General features: G+C 46.1%; 4 protein-coding genes across 4 annotated transcripts; 3 read left to right on the top strand and 1 right to left on the bottom strand.

Moving 5' to 3' along the window:
- Positions 1 to 745: 745 nt before the first annotated feature.
- Positions 746 to 2,539, top strand: C922_00837 (hypothetical protein; the record flags this gene model as incomplete). The annotated part of the gene is made up of 1 exon (XM_008816449.1): positions 746 to 2,539. The coding sequence occupies one exon, from the start codon at positions 746 to 748 to the stop codon at positions 2,537 to 2,539; it is 1,794 nt and encodes a 597-aa protein (XP_008814671.1).
- A 704-nt stretch (positions 2,540 to 3,243) lies between these two features.
- C922_00836 (hypothetical protein) lies at positions 3,244 to 3,730 on the top strand (the record flags this gene model as incomplete). Its single annotated transcript, XM_008816448.1, has 3 exons — positions 3,244 to 3,333; positions 3,443 to 3,500; positions 3,642 to 3,730. The coding sequence occupies 3 exons, from the start codon at positions 3,244 to 3,246 to the stop codon at positions 3,728 to 3,730; spliced, it is 237 nt and encodes a 78-aa protein (XP_008814670.1).
- A 485-nt stretch (positions 3,731 to 4,215) lies between these two features.
- On the bottom strand, positions 4,216 to 5,315 carry C922_00835 (hypothetical protein; the record flags this gene model as incomplete). The annotated part of the gene is made up of 3 exons (XM_008816447.1): positions 4,216 to 4,260; positions 4,562 to 4,691; positions 4,954 to 5,315. The coding sequence occupies 3 exons, from the start codon at positions 5,313 to 5,315 to the stop codon at positions 4,216 to 4,218; spliced, it is 537 nt and encodes a 178-aa protein (XP_008814669.1).
- A 6,229-nt stretch (positions 5,316 to 11,544) lies between these two features.
- On the top strand, positions 11,545 to 20,768 carry C922_00834 (hypothetical protein; the record flags this gene model as incomplete). The annotated part of the gene is made up of 5 exons (XM_008816446.1): positions 11,545 to 19,585; positions 19,749 to 19,821; positions 20,016 to 20,168; positions 20,407 to 20,500; positions 20,670 to 20,768. 5 exons carry the CDS (start codon positions 11,545 to 11,547, stop codon positions 20,766 to 20,768), a joined length of 8,460 nt encoding a protein of 2,819 aa, XP_008814668.1.
- Positions 20,769 to 22,244: the final 1,476 nt, after the last annotated feature.

Here is a 22,244-nt window from a genome sequence, read left to right as displayed (position 1 = left end):
TTTTTACTTTTCTTTGGTGGAGTAAGCGGCGGGGGCAGCTTCCTAGCCGTGGCATTTTTTCTGACTCTACAAATGGGTGTGAGGGGATATATAGTCTACAGCCCACGGTGCACGTTATGGAGTAACACAGCGCCGCTTTTCGGCCTTTCGAGTGACGTAAAATTTGGGGCGATGAAGTGGGTTTTCTTTTTTTTCCTTTTTCTCAAAATATATGTATTTGGTTCTGTTTTTATTTGTACCACTCTGTTATTTTTTCCTTCTACTCATTTTTTTTTCATTTTGACTTTGTTTTTCTTTGCTTTGCATTTCTTTCATTTCCTTTTCTTTCCCTTTTTTTTCTCTATGCCTTCCTTCGTATGCCGCTAATATACGTCCCCTTTTTTTCTGTTGCCTGCCATACCCACTTGTTCGTCGCCACTTCTTCTCCCACTGTGCAGTTTGGCTCGCGCGGTGTCAGCTGGAGGCACGTATCATATATTTTGTTGCTTTGAGCTAACGGTGAGTTTGCAGATCCCCCCCAGGCGGCGCTCCGTGGAGAAAGAGGCCGCATCCGTCGCATCCGCCGAAGTGGCTACCCGCGTGCGTCGTAGGGAAAGGAAAAAAGAGGAAAGGCGAAGGGGGGAAGCGGCTGTTATACCTTTCGGTTCGCCGCTGATACGTTTTCCTTCACGGCTGCGCCGACAAGGGGGACAACGCTGCAACGTCGCTACCCCGCTGTTACCCCGCCGCTACACTGCTACCCAGCATGGCCGAGTACGGGGAGGGGGAGAAGCCCGTGAGCTTCGAAGAAGAAGTGGAGACGTTCCTCATCAATCTTCACGATTTCGTGTACCACCGAAACGCGGAGGCGATTAAGAAACTTTTCGACACGGACTTCTACGCCATTTCGGACATCTATTTTAAGAATATAAGATGGCCCTCCATAAAGCTAGTAGACATTTTCTATAAACAAAAGAATCGTTTCCACAATCTGATTCACTCGCTATATGAGGAGCTATATTACAGACATGTGTTCATAATAAATGACGTGACGTTGGAAGATAGGAAAAATGCGTGGGATAACTACAAATGTTTGTTGAATTTTATTGTTACGATATGTTCGGATCCATCTGGTGAAACAAATGACAACGTGCTGGTGATGCCAAATGTGTGGATCCATGACTTCCTCTCTGAGTACATTTATCAATATCAGTCCATGTGTCACTACAAGCTAAGAATACTGAAAGATCCAGAGGAAAACAAGGAAGGCATCGATTTCTTAATAAAACATTCGGATGTCTTTGAGAGCAGCATCGTGTTGGAAGTCCTACATAGTCTCCTATTGAAGGCTGAATTTATTACCCTCTCTGAGGAAGAGAGAAACATCTTCGTGCATAACGTTTTTCACGTAAACAATGAGGAACTAAGTAATAGATACCAGTTCGCTTACTTCTCCTGCTGTGTCCTACTGAAGGTTTATGTGCTGATGGGAGATTACTACACTGCATTGAAGATAATATCGTATATTGAGTTAAGTCACAAGGCACTGTACTGGAAGGTGACTCTCTGTCACATGAACATATTTTATCACATCGCATTCTGCTACATGATGCTGAGAAGGTATAATGACAGCATTAAGATCTTGTCTCAGATTTTAGTTTATCTCTCAAAGCAGAAGATTCATTTGTCTAATCAGCAGAGGTACCAGCAGAGTCAAATACATAAGCTTATTGATAAAATGTATTTCATCGTCATCATCTGTCACTCGTTGAGTAACACCAGACTAGACGAAACGGTGTTACAAAATATAAAAGAAAACTACTCAGGCAAGTTTTATGCTCTCCTGCAGACAACCAATGAGCAGGCTTATGCTGACCTCTTCTACAAGGTCGCCCCGAAATTTATCGACCCCCTTTCGAATATCAGTTTCCAGCTCTTAGCCAACTTCGAGAATGTACAGAATCAGACGTACAACTCGGATCCTATGACGACCCAGCTGAATATTTTTTTGAAAGACGTTTCGTATCAGAAGAAGGCTTTCCATTTTATCTCCTACTCGAAGCTGTATCATAACATTCAGCTGAAAAAGTTGAGTAGCCTCATGAATTATGGGGACCACCAGAGTCGTCTTGCAGAGGAGAAGCAGAGTCGTCATGCAGTGGAGCAGCCGAACGGGGAGACCAACGGATTGGCGACCCACTCGGCGGATGGACAAACGGGGGGATCGCTCCTCCCACCCAATGAGGAGCTCGTCTCCGCAGACATCATGTGCGTTAAAAACTCCGGCAGGCAACTCGTGTGGAAAGAGGGGCCACTCTACAAGGGCGAAGTGGTCACCTCCGTCTTTGGCTCCACCTTCGATTTCTACATCGACATGGACATACTTAACATTAAGACGCGGGCGCAGCAGAAGATCTTTATTGACTACTTTGTGCACCAAATAAACATGTGCAAGAATCTCAGCAACAACCTGCAGGGCACTGCCGCCCCCCACGCCACCAAGGCCAAGTACGACAACTTCAGGCGCAAGAACAAGGGCAAGGGCCGCCCCAAGGTGTGAGGCGCCAAAGCGGTGGAGCCGCGTAGCTGTGTAGCAGTCAAGCTGTGTAGCATGCGCGTATCATTCTTATCGCCGCCCATTTGCACCTCCTCCACCCCATCCTCTCTTTTTCCCCAACATGCACTTCCTCGTGCTATCCATTTTTAAGCCAAAGCTGAAAAGAATTTTTCCTTTTTTGAGGAACCGATCAAAACTGAAAAATGCAACGTAAAATGCGACGTAAATGGGACCCAAATGGGACGTAAAATGCGACGCGAAGGTGGTCGCTTCCCTTTTCAGTGCCGTTCGCCTGAACAGGTCAAGTCAGGGCATTTCCCGGCTTCGTGCAACTGGGGCTTCTCTCCCCAAAGGGAAAAAAAAAAAAAAAAAAAAAAAAAAAAAAGGAAAAAAAAAATGAATAGAAAAACAAACGAATTGATAATAGATGAAGCGCCTCCCCCCCATCTCCGTTTTGCCGTGCCAAAGGCGAATAGGTCCATTTTCCAAAGGTGGCAACTGTGCCCGTATGCGATCTGTATGCCCATACATGTGGTGAATAGCGGAACGTACTAGTTGTGCGCCAAATTGGGGGAGCGCCAGCAACACGGCACAGTTTTGCCACCAACTCGGAACAGTTTCTCTACCAACTCGGAACAGTTTCGCTACCAACACGGCACACTTCGCCCGGTCCCTCCTTTCCGCTTCTTCCATCCCCCGCAACGAACATGAACGAAGTGGGCTACGCGGCCCTTCCGCCACCCGAGCCCGACTTCTGGATTTACTCCGCCAGCTACCTGCGAAACGCGTGGGTCCAGGTGGGCCACGTGCGCAGGAGATCAGCCAAAGGACACACACATGTGATGAACAAAAGCAGGTGTGCCTCCAAAACAGTCGTTTCCTTTCCCCTTCACGACTTCTTTACAGTGGGCCATCGTCTTCGTCCCGTTCCTTATGTTCGCCCTTTACCTCAAGCTGACCATGCGTAGGCCGAAAAGAGGGAAAAAGCCGCCATGTTGGGCGATGCGCGGCTAGAAGTGCGGCGCTAGAAGTGCACTGCTACAAAGATGCCTCTCCTAGTGCACCGCTACAAATCCATCGTGCCACCTCGCGATGCCCCCCGCAGCGACACTGCCAACCGGTGAAAAGGAACACCCCAGGGAAGAAGCCAATTTTAGCTCCGCCAGAGGAGACATAAAAAGGGACAATCTATAGAGGATGCCTATTGGTGTAACTTCTTCAGGATCTCTGCCCCCCGCACCCAAATGGAGGAGAGTCAGCACACAGTCGGTAATTCATCCCACTACACAGGTGGATATGCTTATCAAAGGAGAGTCTTTTTAATTAAAGCTGGGGTGTACAAATCGACATGAGTTCCTTCAGTGCAGTTAGCACACCCAAGTTACACACACAGTGTTGTGTACTGCGCGCGTGGACACTCGAGAACGATCACGAAAATGCCCCCTGTCCTCTGGAGAAGTCACTTCGGCGTATTCACCCATGGTGAGAGAAAAAAGGGACGAACATGGGGCAAAGACGCGTTTTTTTTTTTTTTTTTTTTTTGACGAAGTAACCTCTTGTCAGTGATAACTGCATGCAAAACCGTCGAAATGGAGAAATATTAAGTGATTACTTTACAGATAGGCACATGTGCATCACTACGTAGCAGTCCTGATGCAACCGCTTTCTTCGCAAGCGACTCATGCCAAATTGTACATATTCCTCTTCTGGCGAAACTTCGAGATCTTGGGGGGAGGGAAGCGAATCAGTGCAGCGGTTAAAATAGCGAATGAGTATATCGCTTTGTGACAATTGGAGAAACAAAACTGCGGTGAGTAAACTTTGGCGACAGCATGGGGACATGCGGAAGGGCGTCCGTGCCTCCTCAAGTAGTCCACACGTCGCTGCCCCAATTTATCAGAACAGGATGATTAGTCTGTAAAGTGCAGGAAGGGGCATATACACACTCGCTTTCGACTTCTGTCTTCCTCATTCTCTATTTCTTTTTCTTCCTCTTTCTCTCTCCCTCTGGCTGCCTCTCCTTACCACGGTCGCGAATCTGTCCTTAAGGTTATCATTCTTCGCCACGCAGTTATCGGGTCCATAGGGCGGCTTGATCCTGACTTCTCCGTTAAGGACCAAAATGTCTTTGTTGCTCCAAGTGCAGTCTGGGTGACTAGCGGACGGGGGGGGGAAGGGGTTGTCCCATGTGTGCTTTTTATGAGTGAAGGGTTTCTATTTTTGTGAGGACCCATTGGAAGCAGCGTGTGCTTTTCATCCTTCACCCTTGCGCGATGGAGTGAAACACACGGGATAGAGGCCACACACGAGACAGAAGCCACACACGAGATAGAAGCCGCACACGAGATAGAAGCCACACAACGCAATAATGAGGGGTAGCCTGTAAAAGGCATTTTCCACCCGCTCAGTGGACATACGTTTTCCATATAAAATCGAAGAGCTCCTGTGCCTCCTGCGTTACGCCAATACCAATGCGTGCCTTGACGCCTTCAAAATTCTCTAAGGCCTTTTTTTCGATCTTCTCGATGAGAGACCTCTCAATTTGAGGAAGAGGGTCAGACACGAGTTTTATTCTTCTTCGTATCTCTATGTCTGCGATCATGTCCATCTTGATAATGTAAAAATTGGCAGTGCCATTCTTGTTATCCTCCTTAATTATTACAAAATTGAAGTTTGTGTCGTAACAGTAGAGCTCTCCTTCGAATGTCTTTCCATCCTTGGTCTTTGTTGCTACGACATGGCCGAAGTGCAGGCAGGGGTCAAAGATGCTTTTGTTCATGGTACCAACTCTGGTGACCTCTGAGAAGCGTTTGTTTGAAAATTCAGTCGAGAGGCCGCCTAGCAGGTGAGTTATTTATTTTTATTTTTGTTTCTATCCTTTTTTGTAGCTGTTGTCACGCGGCTTGGGGCGAAGTGGGAAAGGAAAGATTAAAAGGGGATGGAGGCAAAAGTGGAGAAAAGACCAACCGAAGCGCTCGTGAAGAAAAAAAAAAGAAAGAAGTGCACACTCACGTGTGAACGTCCAGCGGACAAACGGCTACTCAACAAAAATACCGTTGCCAAAGCGGGACCATAGCAAAGTTTGGTAGGGCTGAGTAACTTCCCCGGTTGGTGACAAGCAAGGGTTTCTCCTTCCACTCGTCAGCGTTGCACATAATGCGTATCCCCCGCTTGAGGCCCTCTTCCCCTTCTGGACCAACCTTTGTACATGCAATTTGTGTGGACCTGTGTTTGGGCGACCCCCTTCAAGGTTCTTCCTTCGCATAGGAAGGGGAACCTATTTTTTTCTCTTTTTTGTTTCGTTGTTTCGTTGTTTTTTTGTTTTTCTGTTTTTTTCTTTTTTTTCCGTCGGAGGGGACTATTAAAATGCAAAATTAACCCTGCGCAAAGTGAACCGAGTGCCGTTTTGGTGTCCTTCCCTCGTCAATCAATTGACCAAGCACAAGTGGGAAATATCTGTGGAACGCACGAATATGGGATTGCAGTCCTCTCCATCGGAACGTCTCTCTTTGTGTTGTAGCACGTTCCTAGTTACGATTATGCCTCCGAGAGGGTAGATTTTTTTTTTTTTTTTTCCCAGATAGCCAAAAAGTGTATACCTCGCGATGCTGACGCGTCGCTGTTCGCACCAAAAGGGAGCGCTCTTACCGTTAAGAAAAAAGTTGTGCGGAGTAAATTTTCTCTGTATGTTTAAAAGGCATAATTTTGCTGTTCCCACTTTGGGAAGAGGTACCGCCTATTCGGAGATGCACAAAAAGTGGGCGGACACCTGGAACGACGTGTGGGACGTAGGAACGAACAGCTGCCGTTGGAGGAACTTCACCCGATGTGTATTTTAGCCTGGGCACCCCTAAACGTTAGGTGCACATTAAAAAATTTGGTGAGCCACCCGTTTCGCATACGTTTCGAACGAAAGGTGCATCAACAGAAAGAGAAAAAAAGAGGCCCAAATGTTCCCGTGCAGACGGTACTTCCAATCGTGGAACGCAGGAATATCTACCTGCGCATGTAACAGTGTTGAGCTTACCTACGCTGTGAAAACATAGGGGTGATGAGCATACGGAGTACCAGCGGAACGCAGTCGAAAGGAGGGGGGCCACCATTTCTTTTCCCATCCCCTGCTCGATGCATATGCTACAGTCAGTTTGGAAGAAGTGCCTTTTTTTTCTTTTCTCACTCAACGGGTATCCAGTTGTGTTCCCCGGCAAAGGGTAGAAAATTCGAAAAAGGGGAAATCCTCCAACGGAATTAATTTTGCAGAAAAGAAGAAAAAAATCGTCATACATACGTACACATAAATTCGCACTTTTAACATCGCAGGCGAAGTACAACCCTGGACGAAGGGGCCTAAAAAAACGCGCTGCAGTTTCACCCCTCTTTGCACATTTTGGCTCTCCCCCCTCACAAAAAAAAATATATCGTTCAGTTTGTGCTTACTCAAAATGTACATTCAGGTTTTTCCTCGATGAACATTTTAGCCACGAGGAAGGGAACAATTTGGGAACAGCGTCACATAAAATGTGAGCTACATGTTATTGGTCAAAGTTGGGAGAAAAAAAGAAAGAAAAAGAAACAGATGAAACGTAAAAGATGAAACATGAAAAATAGTAAAAACGATAAAAACATCATATCTGTGACTATTTGCGTACGTGGAAGGTGCGCAAAGAAAGCTAGCTGTGGGGTAGGCAGTGTCTAAGGTGCGAATTGTGATGGATATGGTCACATAAGCATTTTCATGTGTATATATTGTCATGCACGTGTTTGGAGCCCTTAAAAAGTTCGTCATCAGAAACAAGTGAAATTTTAGGAGCTCTTTTTTTTTTCATGTCGGTGTTTGTCCCATTTACACTTTGAGGAAAAACTCTATCTCCACGTTTTCGGCGTGGTTCACGTGGGAGGAGAAAAAAAGGAGAGCTACAAAAAAGGCGTGCACAAAATGGGGTACACAAAATGGGGTACACAAAAAAGGGGTGCACATGAAGAGGTCCCGGAAGGGCCTTCTACAAAATTTGCAGTGAGATTTAAAATGAGAAGCATGCACAGTGGCGAAAAAAATTAAAATCAAAATTAAAGCTGGCGCTGAAATGGCACTCATGCTGAAATATAATTTTGCAGCTAAATTTGCAGCCTATTTTACAGGCAAATACAAATCAAAGGAACAGTCACCTTACGACAAACAAAACAAACGAACGTTGCCTAAATAATAACAGCGGCGATCAGCACATATAGGGAAAAACAATGTTCAAAGCAGTGAAAGGGAACACCCTTTGTGCCATGTATCCCGAACTAACTACACATAAGGAAATCCCACCTTCCTTTTAAATCAACCATGATTATCAAACGTGTGTTTAGCTAAACGTGGAGTGTTTTAATTGTAGATCCCTTTCTTCTTAACTTTGTTAAGCATACGTGAGATATACTTACATGATATTCTTTTTTTCATCGAATGGTGTGAAAGTGTCATGGCTTCGAGGGAGGTCCCTGACCTTCGTAAAAGCAACTTCTGAGCAAGTGATGCGCGAAGGAACAGTCGTTCTGGTGCATAGAAAAGGGTGTATCGCCTTAACGGTGGATCATCTTATCGATGGATCGTCTCAACGGGGAATCGCCTTCATTGTGTAACCTCCTCCCGTGGGTCTTCCTCCACTCTCGTTTTGTTACCACTCCTGGGTAGAGAATTTGCATTTTTTACCGAGGCGCGCCATTCGTGACGCACATTGCAGCGTGTCCGCCACTGTGATGTGAAGACGTCTACAAGGGGAAGACCGCCAACATGCCCATACATGTATGCATCCCCGTTTTCACCAAAGAAGCCACACCTTCTTAAACACACCAGTTTGACATAGCTGGTGTTTCAAATTGTGCAAAATAAGCCCCCCTGAGCCGCGCACACCCAGTGTATATGACTAGGCATCATAAATGTGTGCATGTGCATATCATGTACCTACCATTTATACAGCATCTAAGTGAGCGAATGCGCGAGTGTATATATTTGCACGCACATTTCCAAGTGTGCCCAGATAGCCGCTTACCCTTTCTGGACAGTCTGTTCATGTGGTTTTAGAAAACCCTACAAACGGGAATTACTACCTGTGCATTTGCGATCAACGCCGTATCGGCAACCTCCTAGCCCTCAGTGTAAGTATGCATGTATTAATACACATGTACATATACATAACCGTATGTTTTTTTCTTTTTTTTCACTACACAAAAAAAAAAAATTGAAAAAAATCCCCCTCTTCAGTGATAGTCAAAGAAACGAAAAAAAAAAAGATGGAAAACACAGAGCTCTACTTTTAAAAAAAATTATTTTACATTGTGATGCCCAACATTGATACATGAAGCGGGAGATTTACTTTTTACGAACAGTTTTTCTTTTTTTTTCTTTTTCTTTTTTTTTTCCCCTTCTTACCCTTCTGAACAATACCTTTTGCATTGGGATTCCTGCTTAAACAGCTGCGCAACGGTTGCTTTGCTGCTAACTTCGCTTTTTCTGTTTAGAGCGAATTGCGGCTGCTTCATTGGGCATACATACGAGCGAATGTGTATGCATGCCTGCTAGGTATGTGCATGTATACCAGGTGACACACTTGGCGCACATTCAGTGGAACGTTATTAAGTGTAAGGAAACGTGAAGCACGTGTGGGAGATTCTTTTTTTTTCCCCCTTTTTTTACATGCTCTTTACGAATAATTTATGCTAATTTTCCCTCGTGTGCCACCAGCCCTTGAATGCGCCGCTTCTCCAAAATTTTTGCGTAACGTCCATGTAGCAGAAAAGTAGCACCTTGTTTTACACCTTTTTGCATACGTTACAGGCGTACATGCGGATGAGCACAGGATAGGTACGTATACAATATGCTTACCTTCATGCGTACATACACAAATCGACAAGTCAGCCATACTTGGAAATTGTGAAATGTGAAACCTTTTTCCTGATAAAAAAAAAATTATGTACAGGTCATAATTTTTTTCCATTGTCCTCACCGTGTTCATAATTTTTTTCTTCATTTTTTTTTTTTAGCGTTTTTCAAGCTATTTTTTTCTTTTTTTTAATGTTTAATTTTTTTTTTTTTTTCATTCTTCCTTGTTCATACGTTTTTTCGTTCAAACGCTTTTTCGGCGTGCCCTCTTTCGTCGTGCGCCTCTTCGTTGTACGCTTCCCCCTTTTTCTTTTTTTCGTGCCTGCATCCGTTCCTCTGCTTTTTTTTCGTTGTTCGTTTTTTTCGTCACGTTGGATCCCTGCTGAGTTTTCCCCGTTCCCCAATTTTCCCATATGGGCAGCCAGCTCCTCCTTTTTGCCTTTTCTTTTGTTACACACTTGTTCTCCATCCTTTGTTCCATTTTTGTTCCTCCTTTGTTCCATTTGTGGTCCCCCTTGTTCCTTTGTTCTTCTACCTCTGTTACATTTTTTTTTCTTTTTTTTTTTTTTGTTTCACGTATGCGACTTATTGCGCGACCTTTTTTTTTTTCCTTATGCTACCTTTCACGCGCCCGTCAGCTTACGAATGTCGCAGAGTCTTCCCCTACTGCTAGCAAATTTTACGCGCTCAAGCTGAATTCGAGGAAAGGTGTAACGCCACATCACAAGCTGAAGGAACAAAACAAATGTGAAAATGTTTATTTGATTACTTCACCTTACCCAGGGGGTTATTTTTGAATGTGATTGATATTTAAGGGTAATAAAGGAGGAGAAAAAAAAAGAAAGAAAAAAAAAAATGTGTATTTTGTTTCTCATTTTTTTTGTTTTCTTTTTCATTTTTTCTCCTTCCCGCATGTGAGTATACCAAATGCTTACATAACTACGTTACATATTTCAATTTTTTTCTATTTTTTTTTTTGTGTATTTTTTCCCTTTTTGTGCCTCCAAAAATATTTAAGCTCTTATGTATATGCACACCTAATTGTGGTAAGAAAAAAAAAAAAAATCCGTACAGCAATGCTTATTTTTTTTTTTTCCGAAATGTTCGGTAGAAATATGCCTTAACGTTTAAATGTATGTGAAGGGTGTGAATGTGTCCCTTTTTTCGAGACCGTCACCACTGCGCTTTTGCGGGGTCGTGGCCGTGTCGAGTTTTCACTCGTGTAACATTTGTTCATATGGTTATTCTGCTTTCCCCCCCGTTTTTTACTGTATCTCTTTGTACCCTCCACCCCCATGGAGGGTGACATCCATGAGAAAACCCAGCTTCGTCCACGCGTGTCCATTTTTAAGGCCGCCTTTTCTTGGACATCACCTCTGCATCGCCCAGCATATTTGTGCATTCCAGTCTGGGTATATACTCGCATGTTCATCCACCCATTTGACGCATTCACACGTTTGTTCATTTAAGAATACGTCACGCACGTACATTGCCCACATCAGTAACGAGCATTTAGGAGAAAACAGAAATAATCGTGGAAGTGCCTGCACGCGGATACCCATTCGACCTGCGTTACAAGACGTTTGCCACGTTCTCGTCACGCGCAGAGATGAGCATGTGTAAGTGAGCACGTGTAAGCGAGCACCTGTAAGCGAGCACCTGTAAGCGAGCACGTGTAAGAGAACACTTGTGTAGGTCGTGCCTGTAAACGAATTCCCATACGTACACATAGAACGGTACAGGCTTCCTCGCCGTCCGTCAATTTTCCCTCAATATAATAGTAGAAACACCCCTGGAAGCCAACAACTTGTAAGCAGAAACCAAATTGTCGCCGCTCAAGTGTTACCCCCATGTGCATGCATGCACACACAACGTACGAGTACGTACAGATAAGTATGAACGTGTGCCCACAACGTATCCCTCATCAGTCGAAACTTATTTTCTCCCCCCCGTCCCCTTGCTAATATTTGTTAACATTTCGTGCATCGTTTAACGGCCACTGTGTTGCAAAAAAAAAAAAAAAAGAGCGCAGTTGTGAGTATGTGTGCGAAGAAATATTCGCGAATGTGCCATCTGTACATACATGTGAGGCACATACGCATTTATATAGCCACACATACTACGCGCACACACAGGGGCGTGTACCATGGAGCACAGAGTGAAGCAAGCGCGGGGAAAAACCACTTGCCTAAGGACGCTCGATGTCGACGTAACCATGCGTGACCAAATGAAAACGAGCAACTTCTGCGTGAGCGTCACGCCGAACAGCAGCCCCAGTGGCATCCCCAACAACGGCTGCAACGTAAATGTGCCAACAGCCCCAAACGTAACAAATTATGAACGCGGTCAGAACATTTTCATGGGACAAAGCGCAAATGGCAACGATTATAATTTAGCGGCCAACCAAAATATGCTGAGTCAGCAAAATGTTCTGCCCGACCAGCACCCCCCCGAGAATGCAGGCAATGGTGGAGGCAATTATGACGCCAATTATGGAGAAAATTATGCAGCCAGTTATGCAGCCAATTATGATAGCAGCTACGATAGCAGAACGGACAGCCGCGCGAATGAAAATAAAACGAATTGGACGAGCGGGAACTCCCTGGGAAACACACACTACGCGAGTGGCATGCACATCGCACTGAGTAATGGCCACCCGTCGTATGTAACAGATGGGGACCAGATTTTATCTCAGGCGAAAGTTTTTATGGCCAGAAAAAATTTCGACAACGCGAGTGGCCCAAGGAGTTTGCAGTCAAGTGGGCACCAAGTTGCGCAGCACAGATTGCAGCCGCGTTTGCAGTCAAATGTGCCGCCAATTCCGCCGCCAACTGTTCAGTCAACCTCCCGCGCGAGCAACAAATTGCACAGCGTTAACTCTGAGCAGAAGAATGCAAATATGTGCAACTACACTTCGCAGCAGAACGCTGCCCTGAACCAGGAGCACCAAATGTTGAGTGCACAGAACGGTTACTGCCCTAGTAGTAACAGTATGGCGAAGGGGAATAGTCCTGCTATGCTGGGGGTGCCTTACCACCCGCACGACAATCTTTTAACCCCAAATGTGCCCCGAATTGGTGGAGGAAATATCTGCGCGACGAACAGCGCCGCTCAAGGACACCCAAACGGCATGGCAAAAGGTACACAACGAAATCAGGGTGCCATGGTGAGTAGCCAAATGAATGCCTGGAAGGGAAACTACGACCTGGGGAAGGGCGACAGTGCGGTTGCACCGGGTAATGTTCTTCCCTATGCCAATATTATCAACGGCGAAGGTGGAAAAATGGGGGAAGAAAGCGCAAGAGCAACCGGAAGTAACTACCAAGGCGCAGTGGATGGCTACGATGGCAGTTATGTTAGCAAAAATTACGGCCATGGTGGTGGTAGCGGTGGCGGGCATGGTAGTGGTGGCGGGCATGGGAACGTTGGTGCAAGTTGCGTTGGCGGGGCTAACGACCCGGGAGGGAACAACCACAGCCCCGCTGTTGGCAACGGTGCATGCAGGAGCAGCCAATATAAGGGTAACATCATAACCCCGCAGAGTAACAGCAGCAGTGTGGGGCTAAACATGAGTGGAAAAAAATCTGATCACATTTTGCAGGGCATGAGAAAGGTAGTAAGTGTAAATGGCAAGGTGGAGACGATGATGGAGATGCAAATTGCACAGCATGGTGGTCCCCCCATATTGAATAATATCGAAGTGTTAAGCGACTACAACAAGGGCCAGGGGAATTTTCGTGTAAGCGAGACCAACGCAGTACCTTTTTCTGGTGTGAATAAGAACGGTGTTAAGTTTGTCGACCCGCGGAAAGGTGTTGACAGTTATGTGACGATGAGCGGCACCCCCTTGGGTGTGCCAATGGGTATTGGTACTGCCGGTGGTAGTGGTACTAGCAGTGTGCCAAATTTTAGAAGCGCTGCGGATCATGGCAAACAAGTGATTGAGGTTAGCAGCACACACGGCTCTAAACTTGACGCCCCAGCTCACCAGTCGAATTTGTTAAGCAGTCACACGGGAGGCACTCTCCCAGGAAGTAGTAACGTCGATAACAGCTTCGGCGCAGGCGGCCCCAACGTTATCAACCAAACGGGTACTTCCTGGACGATGCAAAACAGCAGTGTCGGCATCGCTAGCGGGAGCGGCCTCTATGGTGTCGGAAGCAACCACGCCAGCAATTTCCCTAGTGGCCTAAATGGTGCCGCACAGGTCCCCAAAAGGATAGGAAATTTCATTACCAGGAGAAATGCCAACGATCCGATTAGCAGAAGCAAAGGTGGTGGTCACAGCGGAGATAATCATGCGAATGGGAATGTTCTCAGCATTTACCACACCCACGTCCAGAGCAACAATTTTGCGAGGGACAATCCTGAATTTGTAATGAATGCAAAGAATGACAATAAGAGCAGTGAGGGTGGTGACGCCTTTTTTAATGGGACGACTGGCCACTTAGGTGGCGTGGTGCGAGCGGGGCACGCCGACAGTTACGCAAGTGTGCAGGGTAGCAGTCGGGTTAGAGGCCACGTCAGCGGTCAGGTTAGCGATCAGGTTAGAGGCCATGTAAGAGGTCAGGTTAGCGGTCAGGTTAGCGGCCACGTCAGCGGCCACGTCAGCGGCCACGGCACCTCCATTCCAAATGACATGTCCAACGTGTTCGCCAAAAAGGCAAACCAGCAGTTTAACGTTCTAAAAAATATGAACCTAATTCAGTCAAGCAGCTACCCAGCGAACGCAGCGAAGAAGCACGACATGCAGGTGAATAATATAAGTGGCTACCACGAGTCACATTCCATGCAAGAGGCGAATAGCGGCATGACAGGTGTGCTCCCCAGTTCGGTTAGCGGTGCGATGGTTAGCGGTGGCCTCGTTAGCGGTGCGATGGGGAGCGATGCCCTTTCGAATAACGGCCAAGCGACCCACTTTACCCCCTACGGCAAGATCAACAACAACAGCGCCGACGCGGCGAAAGGATCCTACCCGGAAAACGGTTCCCTAAATGGAAACAAATTTCTAAGCAACAGTAATAAGTACCTTAACGGTAGTAGCCCCGTCGGCAACGGCCCTACGCATAGTGGCATTTTAAATGCACCGAAGATGAACCCAACTGGGGGCAGCATCATTGCCCCCCAAGGATTCTCCATGAACACCTCCGGCCAGGCCATTTCGTCCCCAACGCAAAGCACAAATGGGAATTACAATGCGAAGAAGGTATTTTACGGTTCTAAGGCGAACACGTCGAATTTTTACTCACCCAAAGTAGGGGAATATCCCATGAGTAATAACGGGGCAGTGAAAGGCACAGCTGGTATGTACGGAGGTACTAATAGGAACAACAATGGTATGCACAGCGGAATGGGCAGTTCCATTCCGATGAGTGGACCTAACGGGCAGGTAAACAGCCTAACTAGCGTCCTCACCAACACAGCAAACCAAATTGATCATCTCACGAATAATGTGAGCAATACCCTCTCAAACAGCATGACAAATAACATCGCCAACAATATGCAGATTGTACACAATAATCATATCACACAGAAAATAAACAATAATATATCGATCAATTTATCCGGCGGAATAAATGACATGAAGAATTTGAACTTAGCCAATATTAATCATTTTAAGAAGAATGTTTTTGGGCCAGTTAGCGTGGGGGGGACTCCTCCGATGGGAAGCAGCGGCGGAGGAAGCGGGAGTGCCCAGATAAACGGAAACTACGATCTGCTAAAAATGATGACCAATGGAAACCACCTCAACCCAGCAGATGCAAGAAAAGGCTTGCCAATGCAGAGAAGAGTAGTACCAGACTCCGGCGCAGCGAACGCGTACGGAAAAACGGACAAGTTTAATGGCTCAGGAGTGGGAAGCCTAGAGGGCACAAGCCCCATTGCCCAATTCGGCATGATGGGAAAGGGGGCCAACGGCGCTGCAGCTATGAGCAGTGTGAGCAGTGTGAGCAGTGTGAGCAGCGTGAGCAGTATGAACGGTATGACCACTCCTCTGTACAGCCCTTTCCAGGCTGCGCAAAATGAAACTATCGTACGGAGGAACCCCATAAAAATGAAAAACGCAACTGCGAATGTAATGAGTCCGGGTGGGAGCCTAAACGACCCAGTGCATAATATGTATTCCGTAAACAGTGCAAGTGGTAGTGTCAGCTCGAAGCACCTAACGATGAACGAGTCGACACTGAATAATAAGTTAATGGCGCTGAACAGGGATGGAGGGCTACCCGCAGGCAACGGCCAGAGTTGCTACCCCGCAGAGATGAATGGAAATGAGCTAAATATAGACTACATAATGGGTAAAGAAAATATGGATTCACATTTGGGTAAAAAAAGTCAACTGTTAGGCGAGCCCATCGTGGGTAGTAGTAGTAGTAGGGGATGTCCACCCCAATTGGATAAAAATGAATTTCCCCTCATGAGGACGAAAAAAATTTTCACTGACATGCATAATGGCAATGGTATAATGGCTACCTCGAAAAAAAGGCTTACTACACAGTCAAACAAGGTTATGCAATCTGGAAACATCATTAGCAGCAGTGGTGATAGTGAAGCTATGAAGACTATGCACAGGGGAAACAACTTGAGAGGCATTCACAGCATGAATCGGGTGAACACGTCTGAAGTAAATGGTGGGATAGGTTTGATGGGCCCCTCCCGTGGCGGTAGCACCACTGGGTTGAACAATCCGAACCATGTAGCGATGGGGAGAGCATCGAGTGCGACCAATTTGTCTAGCGCAGCCAATTTTTCCAATGGAGCGTTCCCCGCGGAGAAGGAAAACCTGCGGACACAAGACATGAGCATACTGTACAGCAGGGATACCTCGAACTATGGGCAGCACGGGTTCAGCCAGTCCATGGATGTTGTCCCACACACACAGAGCAACGATCAGAAGAATTCAATTAACGTAAAAAATATTATTAACATTAATAGCAATTTTAATATGCTAATGAATAGTATGAACATGGATGGGGTGGGCGGACTAATCGGCATGGAGAGGAGCAGCAAGGAGGGAGGAAGTAACAATCTGAAGGGTGCCTATTATGGCAGCAAGAGTCGTTGCCCTGTTGGTAGTACTGGTGCGAGTAATCCGCTGTACAAGGACGGTATTAATGTGGCCTATAAGCTGGGGAATAACTTCTCCAGCAAGGGAAGCAACACAGCCGCGGTTAGCACTGCTCATGTTAAGACTGCTCCTATTAACACTGCCGCTGTTGGGTCCTCCTCCGATGGGTACAGCAAGATGGGGAAGGAGACCAACGGGAAGAGTAACACAGTCGGGATGATGCAGGGACAGCTGCAGTTAAGTAATAATGCGCCAACAAATGCCTTGGCGGTGAATTACTCCATGCAGAATATACTGAGCAGAAGTAAAAATGGAAATTTTAATGTCTCTAGGAATGGCTCAGGTATTACCTCCCCTACGAAAGCTTCCAGTGGAATCAAATTAGACACCCCAAATAGTGTTCTGTACAGCATAGCTATGAATTCGCGTCTTCAGGATGCTGCGAGTGGGAAATCCAAATCGAACTCGTCCGCAAAGGTCAGTGGCATTCTCTTTCAGGATGACCTCATGTCGATGGGTGCAGCAAATGCGACTCGGAATGGGGTTGGCACGCCTCTCAATGGAGTGGGAAGTTTCGGTGCGAATAGGAAAAACGCTCTCGAGTATACAGTGCAAAGCATCAATAAGGAGCAAATCGCTATGGCTAGCGCTACTGCGAATGGCTCTCATGCGAATGGGCTTAATGGGAACGGGCTTAATGGGAATGTCCTTAATGACCGGGACCACCACCACTACCCCCAGCTAGCCAATATGCCCATGCGACAGAATATTCCAGAAGTGAAATCTATATTTGGAAAAGGTTCCCATAAGAGAAAAAAATCCGATGGGGTAGGAAAATCAAATGAACAGGTCAATGGTGCAGACTTGTTGGCTAGTCCCAAGAGGGCAAGAAAAAAGAAGAGTGATCATGTCAGTCATTCCTCCGGATTATCCAATAATGAGACAGTATTGAAATCATCCGAGATGGAAATGAGTATCAGGAATGATTCTCACTGGAATTCGAACCTACGTAATGGTAATTACAATAAGGCTGAATGTGCCAACAGGATGCAGTACATGTCGAGCGGACAATCGTGCATTGAAATTGCTGACGAGGAAGACACGTTGTCGCTTGGGAATGACGCAGAGGGAAAAGACACCTTCTACGTGGAAGGAACTACTGAGTGTAGAATTGCGAGTGAGGTCTATACTGCACCGGGCGGTAGCGATGGTAGGAAGTACGACCTGGAGAGTGCCCATCAGCACCGCGTAGCTGACGTGGCAGGAGGGGAAGAGAAGAGCATCAGATTGACGGGTACGATAAAGGGTCTAACTAGCATCAATCATATAAGTCAAGATATCGAAAATGTGCATTCAGCTTTTCCGCACACAGGTGAAGGAAGTACTAATGAGGTAGGAAAAGCAGCCATGGGAGCAGCCATTGAAGAAGGCACTGCAGCGGGGTGCAGTTCTCTTTCTTCTCCTCACCCCGGTGGGGGATCTCCACGGGGAACCCATTTCAGCAAGCCAGGTTCTCACCTTTCCCTACGCAGCTGGGAGGAGGAAGCGGTTAATAACAACTATGTAAGCGATGTTTCGTATCCAAGCTGTGCAATCAATAGGAGTAATAAACAGACGAAGGACGACGCTTCTTTGGAGGAGAGTCCCAATCTGGTGGACTGCCCCAGCGTAAATGATGCAAAGGATGAGGAGAAGAATGTTATCGAAATGAGCATTAACATGTCGCTCAAAAATATAGAGGAGTCCATTACCAAGTACAATGAATCGAGAAAAAATATGGACACGCAAAATGGGGAAAACGGCGCCATGGCAGATGCAGATGATGATGCCACTTTGGCTAGCCACCGTGCCGACTGGATTAATGACAAAAGGGATGGACACACAAGCGGCAAGGACTGTGGTGAGTATATTATTTATTCCACGATAGAAGAAATGTTTAACGATCCTGGTGTAGACAATTCGAATGAAGGACATGAGGGCAGGAATGGGGATAACCGTTTGGGCAAGGCGGGCAGCAGGGAAGAGAGCAGCAGGGAAGAGAGCAGCTTCGACGATGCGGAGCTATGCGATAAAGGTATTGGCCAACCGCTCATGGAAGTGGTCATCCAATTGCCCAGGAACCCCAACGGGGAAGTTCATGCGGCGAACCAACCCCACGGGACGGAACAAGAAGGGGCAACGCGCAGATGTTCCCACGAGGGGAACATCATCGCCTACGATAGGATACTGCTGGACGATGTTTCTAAGGTGAACTATGAGGCGCTGTATATGTGTAGCGGCGGGGATGATCTGAGTGATGGGAAAGAACCGGTGAAGGGGGAAGAAGCATATCCCACACAGAAGAGTCATGCCCATAGCAACATCTCCTTTACGAATGATCCGAGGAGGGATAATCAGACTGTCATTCTGTCCGTGCACAATTTGGAAGACGGCGAAAGATTTCACGTAACAAATAGAGCTTATAACATTTTTCAAGAACAAAAGGGGGGTAAAAAGGCGAAAGAATTTGAGGAAGGTGGTACCACTACAAGCGTATTGGATGATGAGAATGAGGATGGCGAAGAAAAGCTCGAGAAGGAGACGACTGTGCATTATGCGCCTGGAAGGAACAGACAAAATGGAGACCGCGCGTTTGATGAGGTTAATTATTGTGTCAGCGAAGATGATGACAGTGATTACACCCTCAATGGAGGGGATGGCGGAAGTGAAGACGGTACCAATAAGGATGTCCGCAGTGAGGAAAAAATTGCAAACGAGCGAGCAGACGGAAAAGAAGTGACTCCTCCAACAGAAATCCTGAATGAAAGAAAAAGAAATGTCCTGCGAGTACATAATTTTAGGGAAGAGCATCCTAATAAGACGCAAAAGTTGACATCGCTTTTGAGCCAGAAGATGATGGATGAACTGGAGGTGATTTACCAGAATATAAAAAAAGTGAAGTGTGATGATGGAGAGAAAATAAATTTCAGTCTTTGTCGAAAGGTTAATCGGGAAGAATTCAGGGCAGTATGGAGTTACTTAGCCGGCATCATGGACGAGAGTTACAGGAAGGAGACCAAATTAAAAGTTGTCAAACTTGTCAGATCAAATATGCTGCAGCAGGTTTTTTATGAGAAGGGTAAGTTGCACGGAAGGGCTCTCAGCGTAATGGTTTTTTTATTCCCATTTTATCCATTCTTTGGATTGTTTCCATTTTTTGGATTGTTCCCATTCTTTGTATGCCTTCCCCTTTTTCCATTTTCCCCCATATTTTTCTCTTTTTTCTCCTTCTTCCCGCGTAGGAGAGAATCCGAAAATGCTCACGCTCGATTTTCATGTGAACGCCCCCGAGGAAATGTCCGATGTCCAGGCAGGGTAAGCTCCGCGCGTCCTTTTTTCTCTCCCCCTGCATTTTAGCGCCGTCGTAGTGCACCCCCGTGTGTGGTGCACCTATGCTGTGTTGCACCTATGCTGTGGTGCAGTTGCGTTCCCCCCATTCGCCATCTCTAGACGCGTGGTTTGTCCAGCCCCCTTCTGACCTGCCGACCCCCCTTTCCACCCCATCGCAGCATTGTACGGTTAGAAACTTCCTTCATAACAAGTGAGGCCATGAAGAGGGAACTCGGCACTCTCATCAGTGGCAATTTCGACATCACATTGGATTCCTTATCTGTCTGCACTTCACCTGTTTTTAATATGTATAGGAGTAGCAGCAATTTTAGGTAAGGGGGGGATAAAAGTAAAAATAAAATTGTGTGCCACGTGGAGAGGATATGATATGGGGCCTTATCATCCCCTGCCACTCGACCAATAGCGCAGCAGCGTTCCGTGCGCCGATTTTGCTACAGCTCAGGCGCAACCCCATTTGTCTGTTCATTTAACTGACAACCGGTTTAACCGTTTTCTCATTAACCATTTAACCCCCCTTTTCTCTTTCTCCCCCCCTCCCCCCCTGCAAAGCATGCTGTCTACGTTTCACGGCGAAATTATCCAGTTGTACGTTTCCTCGGCGAACGCCTGCAAGGGGATCATCGAACTGCGCGAGGATGCAAGTGTAAGAAAGGAGCGAAAAAAGAGCAAAAAAGAGCGAAAAAAAAGGAAAAATCTATGAAGGGACGTCCTACACATGTGTGTGTGTATGCGCTTCCTATTCTCACGTCAGCACCATCCCCCTTATGTGTCTCCACCTTTTTCTGGCACCCATCGGGTATCCCCTTTCGCAGGCCTTCGAGAACACAGAGAAGAAGTTCCTGATAAGAATCCACGCCAACTGCCCAGATCTTCACGAATTTTTTAATAGCTTTTATGAGCTCATTTTTTAAGCGATATGATCCCAGCCGCTTACCCGGTTGGTCATTTTTTGAGGTGTTTTTAAATTCAGTTGGCAGGGTGTGTGGTGCGGGGGGGGTTGTGGTAATTGGGGTGGCCCCTTGTACCACGTCAGCCTGGTTTACCCCGTTTTTACCCTATTTTTACCACCTTTTTTATACCACCTTTTAACCTTTTTTTGTTCCGCTTTCATTTCACAACCCGAAAGTGGCTCTTTCCCACCATCCCAACAGCGGTGCCCACATTTAAATGCATAAATTAATGTCCCAATGGGGCAGCCCCCCCAAAAAGAAAGTGACCCCCTTTTTAGAGGGTAAGTGTGTATAGCTGACTTGGGAAGGTAAAGAGGGGGGAAGAATCACCTTCCAAAATTATGCCAAGGGGTAAAAAGGGAAGTTTTTCCCATTCTGCAAGTTGCACTTTTCTGGGAAAAAATGAAAAAGAGAGGAGGGGTGGTGGCTCCTCCATCAATATGTAGGTGTGCCCTCTGCCCGAGTATTTACTGTATGCATTTGTATGCATTACGCGTACAACACGTGCTGGATATACGTATACGCCTAACATGTTGACAGAATAAAATTGCAAAATAAAAAAAAAAAAAAAAGAATAACTCAGCACATAAGTGTTCCCATTTTGACTCTATGGGGTTGCTTTAAACGTCGCCTTCCGTGACAGATAAAACTGCTAACTGGTAAAGAAAAAATTTATGCCAAAAAGTAGACCTCTTAAGGGGGGAAATAAAAATAGGGAATGGGAATGGGAAGGCAAAAGGCCGGAGAGGGGAACCGTGTTATAAGTTGTTTACCGACTAATGATGCAAATTTTAATTTTTTTCCCGCTTTCTTTATCATTTCGCGTAAAACGCGCAGTGAACGGAGTTACTCTCATCTTATTAGAGGGTTTCACTTTTTAAAGAGGCATACTTTTATGCCAACTGATATAGCAAAAGAAAAATTACATGGCTGAGCTGTATTCTTTTCTCATTTTTACGCCGCGGCGATCTTTCACACCCACAGAAGGATTTACCTCTGCCTCTCCCCGGGATGATCCTCCCCACGAAAAGGGGGCGTTTTCACGGCTTGGGAAACAAAAGCGACAAAAAAATGTGGCTAGTCATCGAGACCGACGACGCAAAAAAGAAATACGCATAAACGGGTGTTGCATAGGTGATACGTACCTGTACGTTTTCTACTCGTATAGAATACGCGCACCACATTTCGGAGTTGAGGCTGACGGCGAAGCAAACGCGGCACACTCTGTTAGAGGCGTAGGGGCTGCCTTTTTCTCGGGGGTAAATTTAAAGCATGTTCGTTTCGTTTCCTTTTTTTTTGTTTTTCGCGGGGGGGGGAATCTCTTTATAATGCTATGTTAATATGGCATGGTGTTTTTTTCCCACTCGTTATTGAGTTTCATTTTACCATTTTTTTTTCTCGCACGTATAGGATTACCTTTTTTTTTTTTTTTTTTTT

The sequence above is a fragment of the Plasmodium inui genome (genome assembly GCF_000524495.1).
Source record: "Plasmodium inui San Antonio 1 unplaced genomic scaffold supercont1.3, whole genome shotgun sequence".
NCBI classification, from domain to species: domain Eukaryota; phylum Apicomplexa; class Aconoidasida; order Haemosporida; family Plasmodiidae; genus Plasmodium; species Plasmodium inui.
Note: the sequence above shows the minus strand (reverse complement) of the source record. Positions and strands in the feature narration are given on the sequence as shown.